The 18,531-nt window shown below is 49.4% G+C and overlaps 1 protein-coding gene across 4 annotated transcripts in view; it reads left to right on the top strand.

Moving 5' to 3' along the window:
* The window catches only part of SULF2 (sulfatase 2), a 142,512-nt gene that overhangs the window by 119,263 nt on the left and 4,718 nt on the right, over nucleotides 1-18,531 (top strand). For all 4 annotated transcript variants that reach the window (XM_061210358.1, XM_061210357.1, XM_061210356.1 and 1 more), the window contains exons 11-15: nucleotides 164-356; nucleotides 16,247-16,463; nucleotides 16,590-16,686; nucleotides 17,150-17,244; nucleotides 18,188-18,247. In XM_061210358.1, the coding sequence (XP_061066341.1) occupies nucleotides 164-356; nucleotides 16,247-16,463; nucleotides 16,590-16,686; nucleotides 17,150-17,244; nucleotides 18,188-18,247 (662 nt within the window). The remainder of the gene's footprint in view (nucleotides 1-163; nucleotides 357-16,246; nucleotides 16,464-16,589; nucleotides 16,687-17,149; nucleotides 17,245-18,187; nucleotides 18,248-18,531) is intronic.

Below are 18,531 nucleotides of genomic sequence, written 5' to 3' on the forward strand. Positions count from 1 at the left end.
AGCTCGTTCCAATCACAGAGCCCGTTTGAGCCCGCGTCCAGCTAAGGCCGCTAGAGGGAGGTCTCCGGGGTGGACGGGAACGGTGGGGCAGCCGCCAGTTAGGAGAAGCGGCCGAGCAGGCTGGCCCAGGCCCGGAAGGCTGAGGCCCCGCTGTGTCTTGCAGAAGTGGCAGTGCGTGGAGGATGCCTCGGGGAAGCTGAAGCTGCACAAGTGCAAGGGCCCCGCGCGGCCCGGGGGCAGGGCCCTCTCCAACCTGGTGCCCAAGTACTACGCACAGGGCGGCGAGGCCTGCGTCTGCGACAGCGGGGATGAGCAGCTGAGCCTGTCCGGACGCCGGAAGAAGCTCTTCAAGAAGAGTACGCAGGACGGGAGGGGAGGGGATCGGATCGGAGGGGAGGGCCCGCACCGGGGCAGCCCGATTAGTTCATTCAGACAAATCCACATCCCACCCCTCTCGATCCACCCATCCCACGGGGCAGAGAGTAATAAAGAAGGAAGATAAGCTGACTGTGTCCAGGGCCAAGAAGAGCAGGGCCACAAAGAGAAAGTGAGGAGAGAGGGATGCGGCCCCGGGCCACGGGGTGGGGCCCCTCTGGGACCAGAAGGAAGCCCCCAGAGGGTTTTGAGCAGAGGAGCCAGGGTCAGATCTGTGTTTTCAAAGGATCCCTCCAGCTGCACTCCAGGCACTGGACCGGTTCACTTGCAAAGTGGCACAAAATTTCGAGTCACCCAACATGCAGGCTCCCAGCCGAGGTCGAGCCAAGGTGACGCTCTGCCTTCTCCTTTCAGCCCTCATGTCTATTTAGTGTCATGTTTGTGGTATTTCCTACCTTTTGGCGGTGACTTCCCTATCTAAAATGGCCCCAAGGTGGCGCTGACATCCTGTGTTGGGACCCCAAGCCCAGGGCGGCTGTGATGTGCTTTATGGAGGGGAACACGTAAGTGAGAAAGCTTCATTCAGGCACGAGTCTTGGTGTTGCTGCCGTGAGTTCAATGCCGGTGAATCAATACGTGCGTTAAATTGGGTGTCTTTATTTTTTTTTTTTATTTACTTATTTATTTATTTATTTTTGGCTGCATTGGGTCTTCGTTGCTGTGCGCGGGCTTTCTCTAGTTGCGGCAAGCAGGGGCTACTCTTCGTTGCAGTGCACAGGCCTATCACTGGCCGTGTGATGGCTTCTCTTGTTGCGGAGCACAGGCTCTAGGCGCGTGGGCTCAGTAGTTGTGGCACGTGGGCTCAGTAGTTGTGGCGCTCAGGCTCAGTAGTTGTGGCGCACGGGCTTAGTTGCTCCACGGCATGTGGGATCTTCCCAGGCCAGGGCTCAAACCCGTGTCCCTTGCATTGGCAGGCAGATTCTTAACCACTGCACCATCAGGGAAGCCCAAACCGGGTGTCTTTAAACAGACATGACAGAGACACACATGCAGTAAGGCCCGGTACAGATGGTGGACAAGCGTGCTGTACCCGAAGCTCGCAGGAATCTTACCCCGTATTTCCCCCAGGAGCACTGGTTCCATACTCGCTAGTTCAGCGTCAGGGTGATGCTATAGAACAGGACCACCGCGAATAACGGGAATCGACTATACAGTTGACCCCGAACAATGCGGGTTTGAACTCCACAGGTCCGCTTGCACATGGATATTCTTTGATAGTAAATACTACAGTTCTCCACTGTCTGTGGTTGGTTGAATCCACAGATGCAGAGAAACCACGGATACGGGGGGCTGACTATAAGTTATACACAGATGAACCCCACGTTGTTCAAGGGTCAACTGTACTTTGGAGGGAGGAAGAGTCCCCCATGCCAACTGGAGAAGCTGCCTTAACCTTCACCCCTCCCCCCAGCAGGGGCTGAAGAAGGACAGAAAGTTAGAAAACCAGCAAGCAGAGGAGGGGAAGGGGGAAGTCCTGTGGACCTGGCTGCAAGACTCAGCTGTCACACTGGGTAGTCATGACCCCGTTCTGAGGGTCAGCTCCCCTGGGAAGCACGCTCCCTGCCGAACGTTCAAATAAGGATGCGCCTGGGCTTTGAGGATGCTTGGCAGGTTCCTGGGTGCCAAGGGCTCAGTGTCAGTGAGATCCAGTCCCCTGGCTAGAATGTCTTGCTCCCTGACCTAATGGGAGCCAAAGCCTAATTCGAGATTTTAGTTCTGTTTTCTTTCATTGTGGTACAGTATGCATTATCTAACATTTACCGTCTTAACCATTTCTAACTGTAGAGTTCAGTGGCTTTAAGTACATTGACATCGTTGTGCAACCATCACCACCGTCCATCTCCAGAGCTCTCTTTATCTGGCAAAACTGAAACTCAGTACCCATTAAACAACAACTCCCCATCATCCCTCCCCTGGCAACCACCCCTCTGCTTTCTCTGAATTTGACTGTTCTAGGTACTTCATATAAACAGAATCACACACCATTTGTCCTCTTGTGACTGCCTTACTTCACATGGCATAATGTCCTCAAGGTTCATCCTTGTTGTAGCCTGTGTCAAAATTCCCTTCCTTTTTCAGGCTGAATCAGATTCCCTTGTAGCCTAATTAGAGACTGGGTGTCTGGCGACAGGCTGAGGTCTCTTCCTGTCTTTGCAGAGGACACCTTCGTTACAGAGCAGGTGTGTCTCCATAACAACCCGGCTGCTGCCTCAAGTGGTGCATCCCAACTGATGGTCCCCCATTATAATTCCTCACAAGCTGATTAGTAACTACTAAGCTAATCTTTTTTTAGCGGATAAAATGATTGGTTGAATTACACAGCTAACATCTTGCTTCAGCACGTGGCACACTGGGTAATGTTAAGTAACACAAGAACTTGCAACTCAGTTAAGCCTTTTTGTTTTTCCTATTAATTCTTAGAGGAAAGAAAAATGCACCTAAATAACTGAGACTCGGCTCAACCCAGGCCCTCCTGTGAGGACGGTGTGACATCACAGCCCTGTCTGATATGCCCCTCACAGCATCCTGGGAGCAAGGCGAGGGTGGCTCCTTACAGCAGACAGGAAAGATCAGCTCACACGGCCGCCTGGGGGACTTGGGCCCCATTGCCTGGCCCAACATTCTTCCTCCTGCACGTGCCTGCCAGCAAGACGGTCTCTGTCACTCCTTTCTGAGCAGCCAGCCTAGAGCAGGGGTTTTCAACGGGGGACGATTTTGCCCCCCAGGGACACTTGGCCGTGTGGTGACATTTCTGGCTGCCGTAATCGTGTGTGATGGGCAGCGGGAGGGATGCTCCTGGCATCCAGTGAGTGGAAGCTGTGGATGCTGCTAAGCATCCTGTGAGGTACAGGTCAGCCTCCCACAGCCAAGATTTATCCGGCCCCAGAGTGTTGCCAGTTGTGAGGTTGAGACGCCCTGGCCCAGAGCAGCTCAGACCCCAGCTCAGCCTAACCCACTGGGGTGTGGGCTGTGGGGTAAGGAAGCAGGCAGAGCAGCCAACCCAGAACAGAGGGGAGACCCAGGACCCAGGGGGAGGAGATGAGGACCCGGGGGATGGGTCCAGGTGGCCGGTGTGTATTCATTTCTTCTCCCAACAAATCCGCAAGCCCTGCCATATGCCAGCTGCTGAGGTTACAGAGGTGAACTTGAGAGACACGGATCGGACCTCGTGGGTGAGGCCAGGTGTCAGCAAGTTAACAAAGTGGGAAGATCACTTCCCTGGGTGCAAAATGCATGGAGGAAATGAAACAGTGGTGTGACCAGGTAGAGAGGGGCGGCAGCTGTAGGATGGGTGGTCGGTTGACATTTAAACGAGAGCCAAGTATGTAGAAGGAACAGGCCACGTGACTAGCAGAGGGGAAGTGCTCTAAGTCAGGGGAAGAGGAAGCACAAAGTTCCTGTGGGTCCCACCCCAGAGAGCAGGCCACACTGCCTCGGGCTTCCCAGGCCTGGGGAGGTGGGAGGGCCCAGCTGTGACCTTGGGCGAGGATGTCACGCTGCAGTGTCCCTAACTAGCAGAGCAGCTGCTGGATGCCAGCTTCCAAGTGCTGAAATATTTAGCAGGTCTGTTTCATGTCAAAATCCAAAGAGCCCTGGAAGGCAGGTATCGTCATGAGAACACAGCTGCTTGGAAATTAACTCACTTGCCTGTGCGTTGGCTCAGGATTTGCACTCAGGCAATCAGAGTCCAGAGCCTCAGCTCTTTTTTTTTTTTTTTTTTAATAAATTTATTTATTTATTTTTGGCTGCGTTGGGTCCTCGTTGCTGCGCGCGGGCTTTCTCTAGTTGCAGCGAGAAGGAGCTACTCTTCGTTGAGGTGTGCGGGCTTCTCATTGCGGTGGCTTCTCTTGTTGCGGAGCACGGATTCTAGGCACACAGGCTTCAGTAGTTGTGGCACGTGGGCTCAGTAGTTGTGGCTCACGGGCTCTAGAGCGCAGGCTCAGTAGTTGTGGCGCACAGGCTTAGTTGCTCCACGGCATGTGGGATCTTCCCGGACCAGGGCTCAAACCCGTGTCCCCTGCATTGGCAGGAGGATTCTTAACCACTGCGCCACCAGGGAAGCCCCCAGAGCCTCAGCTCTTGGCCACTGGGTTAGGAAGTGCCCCGTTCCCAGTACATGTGGTAGGGAGGGCACCTCCAGGACCCTGGAAACAAAGACACCTAGGGTGACAAGGAGAGCAAGTGGTGTGGCTTCAGTCCCGGAAAAGGTGTACACCAGGGCTGGCAGGCTTTTGCTGTAAAGGGCCAGAGAGTAAATATTCGAGGCTGTGGGAGCTAAACAATCTTTGTGTCAAATGCTCCATTCCATCACTGTGGCAAGAAAACAGCCAAGGACTCTGCAAATGGTTGAGAGTAACTTATGTACAAAATCAGGCAGAGGGCAGGATTGGGCCTGGAGGCCATAGTTTGGGGACCCCTGGGTGCATGGCTGGGTGGGTGGAGAACTCCAGAGCAAGCAACACAAAGGAGCAGAAAGAACCCGCTGGGCCTGCTTCCTGGCCCCCTTGGGCAGGTGTGACCTCCTCCCGCAGGGAGATCAGCTCAGTACTGTGTGCGTTTCGGGCCCAGGCACTGTGGCTTCACGGAGACTGAACTCAGGGAGGAAAAAGCCAAAGAGAAAGCTGCCCGGAGTCAGAAAAGGCCCAAGGCTTTGTCAGAGAAATGCCTCTCCTGGACCTGGACCCCCAGATCCTTTGGCCCATGAGACTCAGATACAAGGAGGAAAGGTACAAGCAACCGCCCCGGGGTCGGGGGGTTGGGGGATGTGGAGCAAGGCCAGATCCTGGAGCCCTGGCCTCGGCCATGCGGAAGAGGGAACCCCTTCCTCCCTTCTTGGGCCCCACCACCCGGCCTCCAGCCAGTCCTCGACCTTTGGTTGCCACCTGGTGGTCATTAGGAGCCCAGCAGAAACCCACGTCGGGCCTGGCTCCAGGCCCTGCTCCAAAAACAGATGGATGTTTCAGGGCAGGGGGGTTACAGATTTGAGGCAGGCCTGGGTCAGACCTAAAATGGAAGGAGGAGCGGGGACTGTGGCCAAACGGGAAACACTCTGCCCCGTCGGAAGAGGCAGCACATCAGCTCCTGCCCCGCCATCCACGCTGCCGGTGGGCCCGGTGTAGGCGGCACATCTCCCGTTTTCTCTTCAGAAGGTGGAAATCTGTGCTCCTCCGTGACCACCCTCCCCCAACCCCATTTTTCTGAAGTGTTAGCAACTTGATCAATTTTGTCTTTTAATATACAGAAGATACAAGAAATCTGGGCTCTGACTTGAGCCTGTGTTGAGGAGGGGGAAATTTACCCCCTGCCCCTCTCGAGTTCTCTTGGCTGGTCAGATAATTAACTTGACACAAGACAGATGAACAGGAGAAAAAAATTAATTCATACACAGAGGTCTCATAGAAATGGGACCCCAGAGCGACCAAAGCAGGTTGTTTACACATCATTTTTAGACAAGGAAACAAGTATTTGTGAAGATTTAAGAGCAAAGGGGCTGGTACTTGGGGCAGCAGACTAATGAAGGAGTAAAGTTAGTTTATACAGCTTTCTTAGCCTTGAATTCCCTGACTCTGGAGATAAGGATGCTTTCTCTTCTCCTGGTATAGGGAGGATACCTTCACATGGGAGATTAATTTCCCACTTTTAGGGGGGAAAGAGGAGGGTCAGTGTTTTTTTATGTTTTCTATGGCCACCAGCTGTTTCTTAAGTACCTTTAATTCAAAAGAACCAATATGCCATTGTGGCATATCTTGGGGTGACCTGCTCTGAGCCCCAACCGTTCCCTCCTCTAAAATTGACCAGGAAGTTTCACATTTTAAAAGCAGGGTTGGTGGCCATGGAGAGAGAAGTCAGGTTAGGAGCTGAGTGCTAAGAGCTCTGCGAAGGGAGAAAAGAACAGAGATTAGAATGAGGATGAACAAACAAAAGAACAAACCGAAGCCCCTTCTCCACCCCCATTAAACCAGTCCCCAGTCCTGGGTGTAGGTCAGTCCAATAAAATGGCCACGCTTCCCTCCACTGATGGAAAGAGTTAACCTTCTCTTTTACTAGAGGTAAGGTGGACACTCCTTGTCCCGTTCGGGTTACACAGGAGCAGTATTTTCACCAGTGGTGCACAGGCTCCTTGCTGAGCTCCTTTAAAGCTTGGTTCTGTCACTGAGCCAAGGAAGTCCAGATTTCTGGTCCACCCATATATATAGTGTGGTATTGGGCAGCTTAATCAGGGGAGCAGCTGTAATACCCCAAGTTGTACAAGGGTGGCTGGTGAGCCACCCAGGACACTTGGTGATGTTTATACTAAAAAGGGTAGTGCCAGGGTCACCGCCAGTCTCCATGAGAGGTTTGAAGATGCCACCTGTGGAATCAAACCCCTGAGTCTGACTGCAGTACTGTCCTGGCCTGTCACCCAGGAAAGGTCCAGTGTTTGTTTTCAATGCAAAGGGAAATTTTTCACCTATTGTTTTTAGCCTGGGCGAGGGACAGCCCTTGAGCTTCTATAGAGGTTTTCCGGGGCCCCGATGACCCCCCAGAAGGAGAGACAGAGCGATGTTTTTCGGTCGTGGAGACCATTCCCTGTCATTGAACCATCTTCTGTACCGAGTCCACGGTGCGCACACTGGCAGGAACGCAGACCAGCTCAGGGGCACTTGTACCGCCTAGATGTTGACACAACCAACAGTCAGATTGATTGATTGACGTGGTCAGGCGTTGGTAAACCAGCACAACGGGGTGTTTGGTTTATGCCTGACCTGTTGACAAAGTAAAGGTTACTAAGCAAGACACAGGTTGAAAAGGAGCCCATAGTGGAGACTTTTAGAGGGGAAGTAGGCTAGATAGACAGGCACTCTCCGTTCAGCCTCCTGATAATGATAATGAATGTGGGAAAGTGGTCATTAGTAAGAGAAGGTGACTGTTTGTTTGTTTGTTTAGCGTGTGAATATGTAGGGAGTCTTAAAGGGGGGGGAATAGGTAAAAACGAAGTTTTTAAAATTTATTGAAGTATAATTGATTTACAATGTTGTGTTAATTTCTGCTGTACAGGAAAGTGATTCAGTTACACACACACACACATATATATATACATGTTTTTTCATACTCTTTTCCATTATGGTTTATCTCAGGATACTGAATATAGTTCCCTGTGTTATACAGTAGGACCTTGTTGTTTATCCATTCTGTATATAATAGTTTGCATCTACCAACCCCAAACTCCCAATCCTTCCCTCCCCCACCCCCTCTCCCCCTTGGCAACCACGAGTCTGTCCTCCATGTCTATGAGTCTGTTTCTGTTTCATAGATATGTTCATTTGTGTCGTGTTTTAGATTCCACGTATAAGTGATATCATATGGTATTTGTCTCTTTCTGACTTACTTCGCTTAGTATGACAACCTCTAGGTCCATCCATGTTGCTGCAAATGGCATTATTTCATTCTTTTTTATGGCTGAGTAATATTCCATTGTATATATGTACCACAGTTTCTTTATCCATTCATCTGTCCATGGACATTAAGGTTGCTTCCATGTCTTAGCTATTGTAAATAGTGCTGCTGTACGTAGGGGTGCATGTATGTTTTCGAATTAGAGTTTTCCGCAGATATACGCCCAGGAGTGGGATTGCAGGCAAAGTTTCTTGATCCATGATCTTGGGAAAAGCTGTCTAATTCGTGATGCCAGCTGGTTCCAGGCCTGGGAAGTGGCCCTGGAAATCCTTACTCTAAGGTCACCTGTGGGGACTGTCTCCCAGCTGTCTTGAGAGCGATGGTCTAGGCCAATTTGGCATGGCTTGCATGAACCCAAGAGGATTTTCCCTTTATTTTGGTGGTAACATAGTGAGTGTAGGTAGGTAGCAGTACCTCATAATGTCCTTCCCAGAGAGGTGACAATGCATGTTTTCTTCTAAAGTCCTTGATGTAAACCTGGTCTGGTCAAAAGGGATGTCAGGGTGTCAGGGAGGCCACGCCCCTTTTCCCTCTTGGCAATAAGCTTCAGGTACACTAGTCAGTTCTTGCAGACAGCTGGTCAGAGCATCAAATTATTCACTTATGTTCCCACAATGTCCACTTAATCCAGAAATAGAAAGTTTAGAGATGCCAGTAGGCATGGGTTATCCAAGCACTATTTCAGAAGAGGTTAATCCATGTCTCCTATTGGAGTATTCCTGATCCTTATACAGGCCAGGGGCAAAGCTTCTGACCATTTAAGCCCAGTTACTTGCCAGAGCTTTTTCTAAAGTCCTTTTATATCTAGATTTTTGTGTTCCACTTGCCCTGATGGTGGAGTTATGGTACAGAGTATGGAATTTTAATGAGTACCCCAGAGTTTTTGCAAGCAGATGGTTTATCTCTGCTATGAAATGAGTTCCTTGGTCTGATTCAATCCATAAAGGAATGTCAAAATTAGGAATAACCTCAGTTATTAATTTCATTACCACTGTGTGGCATCACCACATCTAGTCGGATGGCATTCAGTCCCTCCACTAACCATGTAAAAGATAACCAAATAGCAAGAATAGCCTAAAGCTGGGGGCGAATCTATAAGATCTGTTTGGAGTGCCACAAAGGGCAGTGTGGGCCTGGTAAGACTTCTGGGGCACACCGATTTCTCCCAGAAGTTAGGTGCAATTCACTAGTAGTGCACTGGGAAATAATTTGGTCAGACATTCCATGGCTGCCAGGGCAAAACCACTCTCCTGTCTGCACAGTACATCTCATTTGATGGGAGGTAAGCTCAAGCCACAAGGTCAAAGGAAAAGGAGCTACCTGAAGTACATGTGGCCCAATGTCTAATTTATCTGATCATTGTTTGGTACCTTTTTTGTGTCCATTTGTCCTTTTTAGATTGTGGGGCATTTGCCTGATAGTTAGTATCAGTCAGGGATAAAGGCAGGTTTAAAAATTGGGTGGAGAAAGGATAAAGGGGGCATTTTGAGCTGCAATTTTAGCAGCTCTTTCCATCCTATCATTTCCTAAAGATAAAGCGTCAGTCTCCTGAGCAGTGAACAACAGCAGCGTTAGAAGCGAGGTGACTAGCTTATAACAGGGCAGCAGTTATATGTACCCGTTAGCACTAGGAGAACCTGCAGAAGTCAGGAATCCACGGGATCTCCAAATCGTACCAACACCATGGCAGACTCCAAAAGCATCTTTGGAGTCTGTGTAAATGGTGGCAGTTTCCCCTTTGCTCGTGTGCGTGCTCCAGGAAGAGCGATGAGTTCAGCCGCGTGGGCTGGTCTCACAGTGGGCACAGAATATGCCTCAAGTGGTTCACGTGGGGAGCCACAGCATAACCAGTTATTATGTTTTGCTGGAAACTTCGTTTACTGGAGCCATCACAAAATCGAAGTAAGTCTGGGTTGTCTAAAGGGATGTCTGAGAGAGCATCTCGTGGCTTTGAGACCGTTCCTGTAGTTGCGAGGCACTCGTGTGGCGTGGAGTGGGGCTCTCCACCATCAGGGAGGGGGGTAAAGGAGCCAGATTTAGAGTATTAATGATGGATGGTGATGGGTAGGTTAAGAGCCTGCTCACAGGTGGTCTCTCGCCACGCAGAGAAGTGCTGCATCCTGTGAATTTGTAACATAGCAGACACAGCATGGGAAACAGAGGTGACTGGGGGAGCCTATGGTTACAGCACTGGCTTTGTAGTCAGCATGGCCATGTACATAAGGGGGGCGTACCTGGTGCCGTAGAGTCTAACTGACATGAGAAGTACGCTATAGGACTTAACTGAGGCAAAAGGCTGTCCTAGAATGCCAGCAGTAATCCCATCATTTTCATGGCCGTGTAGATGAAAAGGTTTATCACGATCAGGTAAGCCAAGAACCAGAGGTGTGGACAGAACTAATGTAAGGCTTCGTAGGGGAGCAGAATTTGCTACCCTAAAATACATCTCTTTGGCATATTATCTTGAGCTGGTTATTTTCTAGGAAACAGCAGACACAGGGGAAACTGAAAACCTAGTGGGAGTTGCCCTTTTGCAAGAAACATTGACGTCTGTAAGGGAAATCTCCATTTGTAACAGTGTCTCCCTTTCTGTCCCTGGAAGAGGAGGTTGACCAAATCTCTGGAAACTCTTCTCCGTGGAGAGGGCCAGGGCTTAAATCTGTGTCACAGTCACCCTTGTTTACTGTGCTTTTCCTGGTCGCCTTCCCTGACTGGATCTCCCACCCTCTACATCCTCTTTTGTCTTTGGCTGAGGGTTTCAGGTGAGGGCTTCCAGGTTTTTCTGGGTTTCTCCCATGGATATGTTATTAAACTTTTGTTTGATTTTCTCCTGTTAACCTGTCTCAAGTCAACTTAATTCTTAGACCAGCCAGAAGAACCTAGAAGGGTAGAAGGAAAACTTCTCCCCGACAGCTATGCCAGTCCTTGTTACCCATCTCCCTTGAGAGGTAAATGCAGAGAAGGTGTGCGTCAGGTGCATGGGATTGAAGAGGAATCTGAGCAGAGCTCAGTTACCTTAACCAGGCTGGGTCAGCAGGAGTCGAAGTGAGGGTAGCAGCTGGGTTAGGGACCACAGGGTGCCCGGGAATTACAAGAGTTTATGGCTCTTAGGGCTTGTGCAAATCGAGAGATTTGATTCCCGTCTGGGCCAAATTTACCTTCTTTCATTACAAATTTACCTACTTTTATTTGGAGTGTGACAGGGTGAGGAAGTAAAAAGCACACCCAGCTCTACGAGAGTCTATCATAGGGTTAATTCCTCGCTTTGTATCTCTTTGCAGAGAAGGGACCCGTTTATTTTTCTTCCAGGTCATGCATACAGGCTCAGCACTTAGTAGCAATCCAACTTCATTGGCATGTGTGGCCCAGGGACTAATTGGGACATCTGTTAAAGACTCACCCTCTTCAGAGGAATTTAAATCAGGACGAGTTTCTAATAAGGAAAGTAGGAGATTTGGGGCTTGGTCTGAGGGCAAGGAAATAAAAACGCCCTTCTCATTACATTGTAGAGTAGCATTAAATTTACGTAACAAATCTCTATCAAGAAGGTTTGCTGGTGAGCAGTTGGAAATTAGATATGATGGGTGTTAAGAGGCCCTAAAAGATATTAGGGTGGGCTGAGATGTGGGTAATGTAGTAGGTTGTCCAGAGACTCTGACTGCTTGGATAGACTCAGCAGTGACAGGTTGAGATAAATCCTCTGAGTGATGGTAGAGAAAGGCACACTGGTGTCAATTAAGAAATCCAGTTCCCGATCCTCTATTTTAAGTAGCCTCTGGGGTGCAACTGAGGATTGGCTGACCCCGTCATTTGAGAAGGAATTGTCCCTCAGAAGGAGAAGAATGAACTTTCTGGGCATGCTGGGGCCTAGGGGGATTGTTTCTTAAACTTTCCTTTCTCTTGAGTGTAGGACAAATTTCTCTTCCATTGTCCTGATTTCTTATAATATCTGCAGTTGTCTGGAGGCAAACAGGAAGAGCTCTGAGTGAGCCTGGAGTTACTCTCAGAGTCATGCTTTTGTTTTTTTTTGTTTTGTTTTGTTTTTTAAACTGTATTTATTTATTTATTTAGTTTTGGCTGTGTTGGGTCTTCGTTTCTGTGCGAGGGCTTTCTCCAGTTGCGGCGAGCGGGGGCCATTCTTCATCACGGTGCGCGGGCCTCTCACTGTTGCGGCCTCTCGTTGCGGAGCACAGGCTCCAGACGCTCAGGCTCAGCAGTTGTGGCTCAAGGGCCCAGTTGCTCCGCGGCATGCGGGATCCTCCCAGACCGGGGCTCGAACCCGTGTCCCCTGCATTGGCAGGCAGACTGTCAACCACTGCACCACCAGGGAAGCCCTGTTTTCTTTTTTTTATTGAAGTATAATTTACAATGTTGTGTTAGCGTCTGGTGTACAGCATAGTGATTCAGTTTTATACATATATTCTATTTAGTTCCCTGTGTTATATAGTAAGACCATGTTATTTATCTGTTTTATATATAGTAGTGTGTATCTGCTAATCCCAAACTCCTAATTTATCCCTCCCCCACCCCCTTTCCCCTTTGGTAACCATAAGTTTGTTTTCTCTGTCTGTGAGTCTGTTTTGTAAATAAGTTCATTTGTGTCATATTTTAGATTCCACATATAAGTGATATCGTGTGGTATATGTCTTTGTCTGACTTACTTCACTTAGTATGATAATCTCTAGGTCCATCCATGTTGCTGCAAATGGCATTATTTCATTCTTTTTATGGGTGAATGTTATTCCATTGTATATATATACCACATCTTCTTTATCCATTCCTCTGCCAGTGGACATTTACATTGCTTCCATGTCTTGGCTATTGTAAATAGTGCTGCTATGAACATAGGTGTGCATGTATCTTCTCGAATTATAGTTTTGTCTGGGTATATGCCCAGGAGTGAGATTACTGAATGATATGGCAACTCTATTTTTAGTTTTTTAAGGAACCTCCATAATGTTTTCCGTAGTGGCTGCACCAATTTACATTCCCACCAACGGTGTAGGAGGGCTCCCTTTTCTCCACACCCTCTCGAGCATTTGTTATTTGCAGACTTTTTTTTTTTTAAACTACACTTGCCATTCATCTTCTTTTTAATTTTATTTATTTTTTTAATTTTATGGCTGTGTTGGGTCTTCGTTTCTGTGCGAGGGCCTTCCCTAGTTGAGGCAAGCGGGGGCCACTCTTCATCGCGGTGCGCGGGCCTCTCACCATCGCGGCCTCTCTTGTTGTGGTGCACAGGGTCCAGATGCGCAGGCTCAGTAATTGTGGCTCACGGGCCCAGCTGCTCCGCGGCACGCGGGATCCTCCCAGACCAGGGCTCGAACCCGTGTCCCCTGCATTGGCAGGCAGACCCTCAACCACTGCGCCACCAGGGAAGCCCAATTTGCAGACTTTTTAATGATGGCCATTCTGACTGGTGTGAGGTGGTACTCATTGTAGTTCTGATTTGCAGTTCTCTAATAATTAGTGATATTGAGCATCCTTTCATGTGCCTATTGGCCATCTGTATGTTTTCTTTGGAGAAATGTCTATTTAGGTCTTCTGCCTATTTTTCGATCGGGTTGTTTGGTTTTTTGTTACTGAGTTTTATGAGCTGTTTGTATATTTTGGAAATTAATCCCTTGTCAGTAGCATCGTTTGCAAATATTTTCTCCCAGTCCCTAGGTTGTCTTTTTGTTTTGTTTGTGGTTTCCTTTGCTGTGCAAAAGCTTATACATTTGATTAGGTCCCATTTGTTTATTTTTGCTTTTCATTTCTATTGCCTTGGGAGGCTGACCTAAGACAACCTTGGTACAATTTGTCAGAGAATGTTTTGCCTGTGTTCTCTTCTAGGAGTTTTATGGTATCATGTCTTATATTTAAGTCTTAATTAAGCCATTTCGAATTTATTTTTGTGTATGGTGAGAGGGTGTTGATTTACAAGCAGCCATCCAGCTTTCCCAACACCACTTGCTAAAAGAGACTGTCTTTTCTTCATTGTATACTCTTGCCTCCTTTGTCGAAGATTCATTGACCGTAGGTGTGATGCTTTTGTTTTCCTAAAGGTTCAAATTGCAAAGCAAGAATTGTTGCTTTTAATTCTTTTTTCTGCATTCCTGGAAACTATTTTCAAAGAATCGAGCTCCAGCCTCCATTATTACAATTAGCGGTGGCCTAGACCAACCAGCCACACTATTGTGAATTTGCTTTCTGATATCAGGGAGACAATTTCCCATTAGAGCAGATATGAAGAGATTCCTGTGCACTGGGGCTTCCAAGTTAAAGGCAGTGTGCCTTTGAAAAGTTTGCATGAAATGTTCAAAAAGGCTTTGGGATGCTTTCCGCCCGAGTACAGAATTCAACCTTAAACTAATTAGCTTTAGGGGGAAAGGCCTCAAATATCGCTCCTGTCAAATCTTGACTGTCAGCCTCCAGCTGAGCCTCCTCCTGGTCATTTGCAGGCCTAGGAGAGGTTCCCGCATTCAGGGGGTAAGAGGTGGAGTCAGAGTGTTTTTTAATATCATTTTTTTCCCCACCAGCTGTGTTTCAAAGAACTTTAATTCAAAATAATCAATATGCCATTGTGGCATCTTGGGGTGGCCTGCTCTGAGCCCCAACACCTGCACGCCCTCAGTTCTCCATAGGTGACTTAGAGCTTAGAGAAAAACACCTCTCAGCCCCGCCTCACTGCCCACCCTGTGGAGAGCATCGAGCTCACTGCTGGGGAAATAGACTCAGAGAAGATCAGTGACCTCCCCAAGCCCCCCCTCCCTTTTCTGTCTGGGAGAATGTGCTGCTTGGCTCTTTTTTCCCCAGTTCAAATTAATGGGTTTTTTGATCTTGTTTTGTGGGGTTTTACTGCAGTATAATTAACATATTACATTAGTTTCAGGTGTACAACATTGTGATTCGATATTTGTATATATTGCAAAATGATCACGCCAACAAGTCCGCTTAACATAGTTACAAAAATTTTTTTTCTGGTGATGAGAACTATTAAGACCTATTCTCTCAGCAACTTTCAAATATGCAATACGGTATTATTATTAACTATAGCCACCATGCTGTACATTACATCCCCAGGACTGACTGACTCTGTAACTGGAAGTTTGTACCTTTTGACCCCCTTTGCCCATTTCGCCCACCATTCCTACCCCCCACCCCCCCATTTGGCAACCACTAATCTGTTATCTATGAGCTTGGTTGGTTGGTTGGTTTTAGATTCCACAGATAAGTGAGATCACATGCTATTAGTCGTTCTCTGACTTATTTTGCTTAGCATAATCCCCTCAAGGTCCACCTCTGTTGTCGCCAACAGCGAGATTTCCTTCTATTTGATGGCTGAGTAATATTCCAGTGTGTGTGTGTATGTGCCACATCTTCTGTATCCATTCATCCATCAGTGGACACTTAGGTTATTTCCATATCTTGGCTATTGTAAATAATGCAGTGAACATGGGGGTGCAGATGTCTTTGAGTTGGTGTTTTTGTTTTCTTCAGATAAATATCCAGAAGTGGAATTGCTGGATCATAGGGTGTTCTATCTTTAATTTTTTGAGGAACTTCCATACTGTTTTCCAAAGTGGCTGCAACAATTTACATTCCCACCAACAGTGCACAATTGCTCCCTTTTCTCCACATCCTCGCCAACGTTTGTTATTTCGTATTTTTTTGATAATAGCCATTCTGACGGGTGTGAGATGGTATCTCACTGTGGTTTTGATTTGCATTTCCCTGATGATTAGTGATGTGGAGCAGCTTTTCATGTACCTGTTGGCCCTCTGTATGTCTTCTTTGGAAAAATGTCTATTCTGATCCTCTGCCTGTTTTTCAAATGATTGTTTAGGGGTTTTGCTATTGAATTATATGAGTCTTTATATTTTGGATATTAATGGCTTATCAGTTTTTATCATAAATGGATGTTGAATTTCGTAAAATGCTTTTTCTGCATATATTGAGATGACCATATGATTTTTATCCTTCATTTGTTAATGTGGTATATCCCATTGATTTGCAGATGGTAAACCATCCTTGCATCCCTGGAATAAATCCCACTTGATCATGGTATATGATCCTTTTAATGTATTGTTCTATTTGGTTTGCTAATATTTTGTTGAGGATTTTTGCATCTATGTTCATCAGAGATAACTAGCCTGTACTTTTCTTGTGGCATCCTTGTGTGGTTTTGGTATCAGAGTAATACTGGCCTCGTAAAAATAAGTTTGGAAGTGTTCCCTCCTTTTCTATTTTTGGAAGCATTTGAGAAGGATTGGTATTCATTCTTCTTTAAATGTTTGGTGGAATTCACCAGTGAAGCTGTCTGGTCCTAGACTTTTTGTTTGTTGGAAGGTTTCTGATTACTGCCAGCCCAGCCACCCCTCTGACCCCACAGAGTACAAGGCCAGCTACATCCGGAATCGCTCCATCCGCTCAGTGGCCGTCGAGGGGCACCACGTCCGCCTGGACGACTGGTCCCAGCCCCGCAACCTCACCAAGCGGCACTGGCCAGGCGCTCCTGAGGACCAAGACGACAGGGACGGCGGGGACTTCAGTGGCACCGGGGGCCTTCCGGACTACTCAGCCCCCAACCCCATTAAAGTCACACATCGGTGAGAGTCTAGGGTGGGGGTCGGGGGGGGGGGCTGGACCTTGGCAGGGGTGCCCACACCTCTCGGGCCCCTGCCTGGGCCCCCTCAACGCCCCGAGGGCCCCACGTGACCCCTTCTCTCGAACAGGTGCTACATCCTGGAGAATGACACGGTCCAGTGCGACCTGGACCTGTACAAGTCCCTGCAGGCCTGGAAGGACCACAAGCTGCACATTGACCACGAGGTGACGGGAGTCTGGGCCAGGAGGGTTCTCACGACCCCGAGCTCAGCGGGGCCACCAGCCACAGCCGGAGGCAGGGAAGCCAGGCCCAGGGGAGGGAGGCCCCGCGGAATCCTTCACCAGGGCCAGCAGTGTCGGTCCTGGCCTCAGACAGACAGCTCCTGCCGGATTGGGGTGGGGGGAACAGCACAGCCACGTCGTACCCGTGATCTACAAGATGCTCACACCACACTCAGCCCTTCCAACAGGCCTCGGGGGAGACTTTGAAGTCCCCTATGGGCTCAGCTGGTTCTTGGGCAGGACAAGACAGGAGAATGACCCACAGTTCCTTCAGCAGGTGGAACCAAGGACCCCCCCCCCCCAGCACCCACAGACGCGCACAGTGGCTGGGAGGCCCCGCCAGGCCAGCCCTGCTGACCCAGCCCCCCCAGAGGCTCACGGCCTCCTCTCCTGCTCCCTCCCTCAGATCGAGACCCTGCAGAACAAAATTAAGAACCTGAGAGAAGTCCGAGGTCACCTGAAGAAAAAGCGGCCAGAAGAATGTGACTGTCACAAAATCAGGTGAGGAGGTAGCAGAAAGCCCCCGGGAAGGCCCCGAGTGCTCTTGCGGGATCACTCCTAGGGATACAGCATCCCCTCCTCTGTGACTCCTTTCATTATTTTTATATCCCTGTCTCCTTGCTTAGGGTAAACATAATTAGTAATAATTCACATCCCCGTTGTCAGCCACTGGGCAGAAAGCACCGCCCCTCGGGTACCAGCCAGATGCCCAGATTCATGCACTGCTGACAGGCAGGCCCTTGACTGTGGAGCCGGTTCCCAGGAGGGAAAAGTGCCTCTGCTGACTGCCCTTCTGGGAACAGCCCACGTGGCCCAAGGCCCACGTTACCAGCTCAGGGAACCCCCAGCCCAAGGGTCTGAACTCACGAGCAGCGCCGTCCAACAGAACCTCTCTGGTGATGGAAGCAGCTGTATCTGTGCTGCCCCATATGGTGGCCACCAACCAACCACATGTGACTATTGAGCTCTGAACTGCGGCCACTGTAGCTGAGGAACCGAATTGGTAGTTTAATTAAAACTGAAATAGCCACATGTGGTTAGTGGCTACTGTAGTCACTGCTGCCTTTCCAGAAAGGGCTTACAAAATATGGGTTCCCCCAGGGCTGGCCCTGACCAAGCGTGAGGTGGGCGGGGGCCTGGGGGCAACCCGCCTGGAGATGCTGAGGCTAAAGCCACGCAGAGCCAGGCCCAGCCTCCAGACTTGGTTAACTCGCCTCTACCCCGACCTTCTATGTCTGGCTGAGGCCTTCAGCGGGGGGGCTCCCAGGTCACGTATGGAGGAAGGAGCTGGGCAGGCAGGGGGCTGCCACCCAGGGATAGTACCTCCCCAGCACCGCCCCAGGAGGAGAAACAGGGATCCCAGAGAAGCGCAGTTCGCAGCCACCCCATGGTGTGGCGCTGTGCACAGTGTCTGAAAGCCAGGCTGGGGGGGGGTCTGTTGCAGTTACCACGCCCAGCACAAAGGCCGCCTCAAGCACAAAGGCTCCAGCCTGCATCCGTTCAGGTAAGGGCAGAGGCGGCCCTCCCTTAAGCCAAAACAAACAAGGACAAGCCAAGTCCTGGCCTTTCCCTGGGAGGCGCAGCAGTCCCTGCAGAGGCCCAACTGCCAGATCAACAACGAGCAGGGGTCCGGGTGCCCCTCTGTGGCCGGAGCGGGTTACTGCAGGGCAGGGCAGGGCAGGGCACAGGCCCCAGGGACGGGTGTGAGCAGGAGGCCCGGCACGCCCTCACCCTGTGCTGCCTCAGGAGCTAACGTTGTCGGATGACAGGAGCTTCGTCTGGCCCCAG

Source organism: Eubalaena glacialis, chromosome 13, assembly GCF_028564815.1.
Source record: "Eubalaena glacialis isolate mEubGla1 chromosome 13, mEubGla1.1.hap2.+ XY, whole genome shotgun sequence".
NCBI classification, from domain to species: Eukaryota; Metazoa; Chordata; class Mammalia; order Artiodactyla; family Balaenidae; genus Eubalaena; species Eubalaena glacialis.